The sequence below is a fragment of the Plasmodium brasilianum genome, assembly GCF_023973825.1.
Source record: "Plasmodium brasilianum strain Bolivian I chromosome Unknown PB_00_18, whole genome shotgun sequence".
Lineage (NCBI taxonomy): Eukaryota > Apicomplexa > Aconoidasida > Haemosporida > Plasmodiidae > Plasmodium > Plasmodium brasilianum.
Window position 1 is genome coordinate 24,903 of NW_027122941.1, and position 9,823 is coordinate 34,725.

Sequence of the window (9,823 nt, forward strand, 5' to 3'; positions counted from 1 at the left end):
TTTATTTGTTATTATATCGCATTAAACATATTAAAAGTATTAGTGTTTTTATTAAAATTATCAATATAGTAGAAAAATACAATTATAATTTTTTGTACAAAATAAGTTAGATGATATTTTAACTAAGTAATATATACATATACGTGTAAAGATTAATGAAGAAAAAAACATCGGAGAAAACTGTTTGCATATATGTTATCATTATTTAAGCATAAATAAATGAATAAATATATATATATATATAATATACATATGTAGCTCTCTATCATTTAGTATATATTTATCATCAAATTTAAAGGAAATTATAGAAATGGAAGAAATCGATTATGTATATTTTCATTTTTCGTACAAACAATAATTTATATTTCCTTATTAAAATAAAATATTTTACATCAAAAAACATAAGAATATTCACTTATTATAAGAAATATTTAAGTATTTAAACTATTCATATTTTATAATTTATTTTTAGGATAAAATTTTACAAAAGTTACCTTCACATAAGATATATGATGCTTTCAATAAAGAGGTCACTGATACTCAATATAACAGCCTTTGTAATATATTTAATTCTGTAAAAGATGATTACAAAAATAAAACTATTGATCTTTGTAAAAAATTTGCAAGAAATTTAGAAAATTTATCTAAAATAAGTACATCAGGGAACAAGTACGATAGTTGTTCTCATTATGTGTACTGGGTTTATGAAGAAATCAGGAAATTGTTTAAGAAAGAAGCATCAACTGATGATGTCAAAACTATTATTAAAAATTTTAATAAATTAAACACTTTTCTTATTAGTAAATACGCAGTATTTAATTGTAATTATTATTTTTTTTATAATGACTTGTTAGAATTGGATAACAAAAGAGAAGAGAAATATTTACATGATTATTTTAAAAATTATAGTAGTATTAAAAGTAGTGCTAACTGTAAAAGCGTTGGAATTGATGATTATAAAAAGTACCTTAATGTTGTCAGAGATGTTTATAAAAGAAAGAAGAATAATTGTTGTTTTAATGGAATTTCGTTGTGTCAAAGTTATTTCTTGAATTGTAGTGATAATCTGGATCCAAGTAAACTCATATATACGTTAGAATCTACAAGCGCTGATTGTAAAAAACTAGAAAATATATCTAATACTGAAACAGAAAAAGAAAAATTAGATTCTAGGGAATTCGAGGAATTTTTGAAGTCAATTAATTTTACTTCATGTCCTGGTCTAGTTAGTGACGAGCCTTCAACATCTACTAGAATATCTACTTCAGGTAATGGTATATCTTCAGAGAGTAATATTAAAACGCATTCATGTAGTTTATTAGGAGCAAATATCAAGCCCTATATTACTGTGACTGCAGATATAGGCAAGGAAAAATTAGAACAATCTGAGGGTATTTCTTCTAGAGGACATATATCAACATTAGGTGGAGATTTAGCAAATACTGATAGTGGAACGAGAAGTAATGAAGAATTTAGTAGTAATTCTGAAAGGAATATTAATGTTTTTCCTGGAAAAAATGGAAAAAATGTTGATTTAAGATGGAAATTAGATGAAAAAGGAAAACTACGCTGTCCTAGTGACAAACCAGGGGAAGATAAAACAGGACTTTGTATGTACGTGGAAAAATTGGTTAACCAAGATATACTTGTTAGATTAGAGGAATCTGGTGGTTATCGTTTAAATAAGGGAAAGAAATGGCCAGCACAATCATTAAAAATAGTTCTTAAAAATGATAAGATAGGTCAGTTAGCGATAATTAACTCACAGGAATTAAGAAATCCTAAACATCTGCAAGCTTTAAAGGCTCATCAAGCAGTGACTACTAATATTAAAAATCCAAATTATCATGCACTTCCTAGAAATTATTCAGAATCTATTATATTACAGAATGCTTTTGTGCGTGCTTCCATTGTAGCTTCTTTAGTAATGGGATTAATTTTTGCGTTTTTCCTTTATTTTAAAGTAAATACCAAAATCCATTTCGTGCTATAATTAAATTATGAGTTTCTATTTATAACAGATTTATTTTAAAATGTTTTAACTATAATATAATCACACTTAATATGTGTTACATCTTTTATTTTGTTTATTAGTTTACTCCCTTTGGATCATATGTAGGTAAAATTAAAAAAAAAAAAAATAGACATAGATATAATTTAGCTGCTTTACATACTCAAGGATTATCAAAAAGATTCATAAAACGAACTTATAGGCATTCTAACAGAAGGAGATTTAGTGTAGTATATATAGAAGAATGAACATAATTTTCTTGGTGTTATACATAATATCAAATGATTAATTTTTAAGATATTAAAAAGTATACAAAATTGAGATAAATGTGCATTTCTATTAATTATCCATAATTTAAAAAAGCAATAAATAAAGAGCTACAGTTAAAATATATTCCTTCTTGCTTTTAACTTTTTATATTAATTTGTATGTGTTTTTTTGTATATATTTTAATAATATTATTAATTGAATTTTTATATAATACTGATTTTTTATTAAAATTTTATTTTTTAAATTACTATAATTTTAGCAGACACTATTATTATTACTTATATATAAAAAAATAGAAATGATTATAATGTTTAGTAATAATTTAAGGCTCTAATAAATCTTGAGTTTCTGTAATATATTGGTTGAATATTTTTATTTATTTTAATTTTACCTATTATATACTAAGTTCATTTAATAACTTGTTAAAGCTTCTAATATAAGAAATGTATTATAGCTATAATTAATGTAAAAATTAATTTAAATTTACATGTACAATGAATAAGTTTAAAACTAGTAAATTAGCAAATAAAATTGTACCTCTACTAACTTTAGAAAATGTAAACATAATGTAACTCATAAAACAATAATACTTTGTGCATTCTAATAAAAAAAGATAAATAGAAAATTAAGATTAAAGATTATGTTATCATTCATGTAACAAAGTTTTAAATTTCTAACAATATTTATATAGTCTTATTTTATATTATTTTTTCGGTAAAATGATATTGCATCTGACGAGCATTGCATCTTTTTATATACGATAAAGTTTATTAATATTCTGAACGCTATACCAGATAAGACTTTTATTAAATATATAATTAATTAAAGTTCAATATTAAATATATTCTCGATATGTTTAATTAATACAATTTATATTATTTGTCAGAGGAATTTATTATAAATATACATGAAAAAATTAATTAAAAGAATATCATCATTAAAAAAGTTTATGCATTTATTTGTGTCAAAAAAAAGAATTATGAAATAATAAGTATTATACTAGATAACTATATTAAGTATACGTAAATTATATTATATTACTACTGTTCTCTGACATAATTATATGTAAAATTTTAGTGATGTTCCATTAGCAGTTATATAAAAATATATCCATTATTCAATATTAGAAAAAAAAAACTTTTAATTATATATTTATAGAATAAATACATACAAACTAAAAAAAATAACGATTACAAAAAAACTTTAATATGAGCCTTTAGAAGATATAATATACATAAAATAAAGTATCAAAAACTACCAGAAAATAAAAATTTTTGTGTCAGTGATATATATAAATATTTTAATAGATCTTATTACCTAATGTAAGAATTATATTACTGTTTAACTTATATGTTATACACTTACTTTTTAGTATTTTAAAAACATTAACTAAAAACTATTATTTTAATTTTTTTCACGTTTTTTATATTATTTTTATTTTTTATTTTTTTTGTAATTTATCATTAATTTATTTATTACATTTATATAAGAGTGTTTTTATTTATTTTTGCAATGTTTCATTGTTAGTTTATAAGATTAATTAATCATTATAAAAAACAATATTTCAATTTAGTCAATAATATTATTGATATGAATTTTTTTTATTAATTAGATTAAAATTTATTAATAATTATTTTATATTTTATTATTCCAAAAATACGAATAAATGCCATATAAAATAGACCTATAACTATTAAAACACATTAAATAATAGAGAAAACAAAATATGTTAAATAGATAATTTTTACACTCATATACTTTTTTACTATTATGGCTTCATAAATTAAACTATGTATACTATTCAAAGTCTAATTCACAATGTATAAGAAATGAAATTATGAGGGATAACTTTAGAACTACAATACTGCTGTTAGGTGTTTCATGAGAACTATAATTGTTTTTGCAAAGTTATTATTTATATGTTCTTATGTATTATTCATTTGAATTATTCCTTTTAACTTTTATCTTTTTGAATTAAAGATAATCTAAAAATATCATAATTCATAAGAAAATGTTTGCTTTAATTTTTGTTATTTATATATAATCACTATATTATTATAATATTTTCTTATGTTTTATTGTTACTATATAAAATATAGCGGTAATAAATATTTTTAGAATTATACATAATTCTTATTATAATTTTAAATTCGTTAAATCATTAATACACATTTTTAATAATTAGTGGATGTAATATATATAAATTATATACAGATTAATCATTTATACTTTTTCTATAAGTATATGTTATTAAATTATTTAAAATTATTTATATACATATTACACCTTCCTATTTTAATTTTTAAGAATAGTTTACTTTATTGTGAATTTATTTTAATTATTAAATTATTAATATAATTTTTTTCATAAAAGATGCAATTTTATTTAGTAAAAGTGTAATTTAATTAATTATTTAATTTCAAAGTATTTTAAGTATTTACAAGCAAAAAGTTATTAAACTAATAAGATAAAAAAAAGAATGCTTATTTATTTTTTATATAATAACAATTAAACTACACCATTAGGTCAATATATGCTGCATTATAAAAAAAGAAAAATATAGAATTCCCATTTTATTTTATATAAATGCAAAATTTTATATAAATAGATTAATAATATATTACTTTCTTTTTTTTTTTTTCTTATTTATTATACAAATATTTCTTCTAAATACATAATGAACTAGAAAAAAAAGAATTTAAGCGCATTCAAAATTTTTCATTTAGAAATAATTGAATAAATTAATTATATTAAAAAGTTATGAACTTCAAAAAATACATTACAAAAATAAAAAAGCATTCATTATTTTCCTTTAAAATATATATTTTTTTTATTAAGTAGTATATTAGAAATTTTGGTTTTTCAATATATTATAAAATATGTGTAGTATGATAGATTTACATGGTAAATAAATGAATGAAATATATAACACAAAAATTAGCACATATTATATTTTTTTTTTGTTAAAATTTTTACTATTATTATATTTTTACATTAATTAATGTTTTATTAATAATAAGTAATTTTTCCATAATATAATGTTTATAAAATTATCATTAATAGAAGGAAAATATTGTTAAAATTATTTATGATTCTCTCCATAAAAAGGGAAACAAATTATCTATATTCTGTAAATTCTATATTCTATATAAACTTAATATTTAGATATATTTATATATTTTTTTTTTTTTTTTTTTTGAAGTATAAAAAACAATTATTTAAATATACTTATATATTAAACAACTAATACATATATATTGGATAATTATTAATTAGCGCGTATTATATTATGTTTACAAAAGGTAATTTTGTTTATAATTAAGACTAAGTTAATAATTTTACAATATATTTTTAGAGTTATATTCCTTTTTATTTATTGTAAAATGCATTATAATTATGTACTATAATTAAATGTTTATGAAATAATATTAAAAAAATATATATAATGTTCTTTGTAATTAGAAGAATACAATTTTATTATTAAATATTTTCTCAATGAATATATTACAATATTAGAATTTTGAATCATGGAAGAAAAATTTAAGTTACAATTTTTTATTAAAATTTTTTCGTTTCTCATTTTAACATGGATAAATCATTTTAACAATAACATGGTATGATAATAATATGGATACATGTATTATAAATATTATACTCATTTTATTTCTATTAATAATTTTGTTAGTATGAAATTATTTGTTTTTTTAAATTATGCATGTATTCCTTGTTTTGTCAGAGTAGCTTTAATAAATATTTAGATAAGAATTATGACAATAATAGAAAATTAGGTCAAATAACTTATCGTTTACTAGCAAAACGTAAACAGATGAAATGTCCATATACAGTATGGATGGATGATGTGATACCAAATAATGGAAAGTACATAAAAAAAGATATATATAATAATGAAAAAATAAATGAAGAAAAAAATATATTGGAAGATAAAGGTTCATTAAAAAGTGGAAAAAACTATAAGCTACCTAGAAGAACTGAATCATCTATGTACATTCGAGGAAATTCATATTGTAAAAAGAGAATATTTGACAAAATTTATTATAAAAATATAGTTAGGAATTCATGGATTAAAGATTTTATATCTTTAAAGGAAGATATAAAATTAAAATTACTTGGGATTTTTATTTTAGGGAGCTTCCATGTACTAGTTGGTATCACGTTAATAGTCTTAGGAAAATTGGGGTACTTGGATGATGTTAATAATGTTATGTGTTTATTTAATAAAATAAGTCTATTTGTTGTGTTATTTTATATATTAACTTTTGTAGTTGCTGTAGCAATGTTTTTTATACAAAGGAGAGTTGTAAAATATTTAAAAGCTTTAGAAAAAAAATATGATATTAATAATACGGCATATCCTTCTTTACGTAAGGTAGCTATCTATAATAAATAAGATCTGTAATACCATAAATAATATACACAAATAGCACACATAACAATAAATTACTTAGATTACATATATCCAAATGCACTTAATATCTTTGTTAACCGGCAAAAGTAAAAATATATTCCTTTAATTGTTTTATTAATTTGAATTTTTCAATGACTGCACTTTATATTTTAACGTTTTTTTTAATTATAATAGCATATTATAATATATATATCTATATTTTACATTATTTTTAAAAAAATATAAACATGTTTTTTAATGTTAATATATAGAAGTCCGATCCGTATAAATCTATTGATGTATTGTACCAAATTACATTTGCTACTATAAAAAATAATACTAATTATTATTTTACATTTTTTTCAAGACACAAATTATTAAATCCTGTGTAAATAAAAAAAGTAATTATTCGTTTAAATTTAAAACTAAATATGTCTTTTTTAGGGAATTATGAATTGAATTGAATGTACTTTGTTGTATAAATTCATATATTTATAATAAAATCAAATTCATTGTTTATTTTAGGAAATAATATTTATCATACATATAATATTATATATATTTATTTTAAAATATATTTTTAAAAAACGCGTTATTTTTTTTTAATATTATAATTATTAGGTTATAAATATATAATAATATAATATCCTTTTATGTAGAATCCATAGTCTAGTGGAGTATGGTTAATATTTTAATTTTATCCTGGTTCCTTTTTTTCTTTATATGATAATTTTACGTACATAATTAAATATATAATTCTTTTTTAAAATGAATAGAATATACTTCAAGATTCTAAGAAATCGAAATATTTTTTTTATTTATATACCTAAAAAAAAGAAAAAAAGTTTATAGACTATTTAAATTTTAAAAGTATCTTTTAATTTGCAAAATTTTTTTTTTCTTTTAATAATATACATTTAAAATATAAATGAAATCAAGGTTTTTTTTTTTTTGATTGATATAATTTTTTTATAAATAATAAATTAAAATATGTTGAATTCTGATGAGAATTAAAAAAATAATTTTTATATATTAATTTTTTTAAAAATAACATAAGTTTATAATGCATAAATAAGTGTATAAAGAAGAGTTATTTTATTATTTTTATAATTTTCTTTGTTATGAGCATTATTACACTGTTAGAATATATATATATATTATTATAAATATTTACATTAAAATTAAAGACAATGATTAAAAAAATATAACAATTTAAATAGTGTTTTTATATTTATTTAAAGTATGACCATATGCTGAACACTTTTTTTCTACTAAATTTATGATTACTATAAAGAAATGATCAAGTAAAATAAAATCGACTACTTCCTTATTAAAAAATTATTTGGGTTTATACTTTTTATAAGAATATTCCAAAATTTCCATGAAGTGATATAGTTTCTTTAATATATATTTTCTTCTTTATTTTTTTGGATGTGGTATTTATTACAATTAGAAAAATGTCATATGTATGTTAGTAAATAAAATTCGGATATAAAATAAAATCCGAGGTAATACATTGTTATGTGAAATAATAAAAACGAGTGAGTATTCTGAAAATTTTAATGTACAAATTAGAACAATACATAAAAAATACACATAATGGAAAAAGAGTGTTCCATTTATAAAATATCATACGTTTAGTAATATGTATATAATAAGTTCTATGGAAACTATAAAGTAGAATTGTATGAGGAACCTTAAGTAATGTAGAATTATATTTCAACTTTCCTGATCCTTTTCATAATTTCGTGTTACTTTCTATGACATTTATTGGAATATTTATCTTATTTTTCTTTTTGTATGAAGTAAATAAAAATAATATTTAGGAACATGAACAATGTATTTTGTTACTATAATATGATTTATAGAAAAATAGATAATTATAAGGTAAATTCATATATATTTCTTATTTATCATGTATCTATTTGTTTAATTTACTTAGATGTTAAATATATAAAATGGTATTAAAAAAGAAAAAGAATTAAGAATTGTGCTTGAGAGGAATATATTTATCAATTATTAATTAATGGATATGAATCTTTTCATTTATATTTGAGAAGTACTAAAATTAACCTATCCTATCATATTGCATAAGGATTCTTAATACATTGTCACATAGAACATCTAAAAAATCAAGATTGCAATATTAATATTGTTGTATTCTGGGTTGAATTTTTAATTCAACTTAATTGTAAGAAAATAAATAATGATAGAAGCTTAAAATAATGTTAGTTATAATTAAATAATATCTATTATTTTTCTTTTTGATTAATGTTTTTATCTTAGGTTATTGTTTTTTTATTATGTAATAAAACTATTATTGTTATATTTGATTCTTTTGTTTTGTTTTGTTTTCTCCCCCTTTTTAATACTTATGTAATAAACATTACTTCATATAATTGTACATGAGAATCAGCATATTCTTATTAATCTTGCGTTGTATATTTATGTTTTAAAAATATTTGTTTTCCATTCTTAAAAAAATTTCATACAAATGTTAATTTTTCTGCTTATGACTTTTACCATAGGGTTGAATTTATGTCATGCTTTTTTTTAAAATATATTTACATCATTATTTTTGTAATTTTTAGACAAATGTATTCATTTATTTATTTTTATTTTGTCTTATGTATTAATGAATTTCCTCTTATACGTAACATATACACGAATAAATGTTCGACTTTCTAATGAAAATAATATAAACTCTACTTTTGTATCAAGTGTAGAATTGTGGTTGATAGTCTATATTATGAAGACTTCGTTCATAATTTATATTTGCTTCATAATGTGTGTTTTGTGGTGATTATATTGCTTCTTTTTCAACTTATTTAAGTTTAATTAGTTTTTCCTTTAGTAAACGATTACGTAGATATGATTTCATTGGAGTAAATTATATGAAAAAAAAGATATATATATGTAATTAAAAGTATTATTTTATTGTTTTTAATACTTTGTGTGATAATGAATTATAAGAATTGTGATACGTTATTCACATTATTAATTATAATATTTATTAATCTTATATAAAAAAATTAAGGTGAAAATTGTTAGTAATAATGCAGATATTGTAAAGCTAGCAACAAATACATAATCTATTTTAGTAGGTGGTAAATTTGTGGCACACCAGGACAAGAAGT

At 19.4% G+C, this 9,823-nt stretch overlaps 2 protein-coding genes across 2 annotated transcripts; both read left to right on the top strand.

Moving 5' to 3' along the window:
- Positions 1–310: 310 nt before the first annotated feature.
- Positions 311–2,259, top strand: MKS88_000315 (PIR protein; the record flags this gene model as incomplete). Its single annotated transcript, XM_067219358.1, has 3 exons — positions 311–328; positions 473–1,924; positions 2,095–2,259. 3 exons carry the CDS (start codon positions 311–313, stop codon positions 2,257–2,259), a joined length of 1,635 nt encoding a protein of 544 aa, XP_067070310.1.
- A 3,549-nt stretch (positions 2,260–5,808) lies between these two features.
- On the top strand, positions 5,809–6,689 carry MKS88_000316 (uncharacterized protein; the record flags this gene model as incomplete). The annotated part of the gene is made up of 2 exons (XM_067219359.1): positions 5,809–5,895; positions 6,018–6,689. 2 exons carry the CDS (start codon positions 5,809–5,811, stop codon positions 6,687–6,689), a joined length of 759 nt encoding a protein of 252 aa, XP_067070311.1.
- Between the last annotated feature and the right edge of the window lie 3,134 nt (positions 6,690–9,823).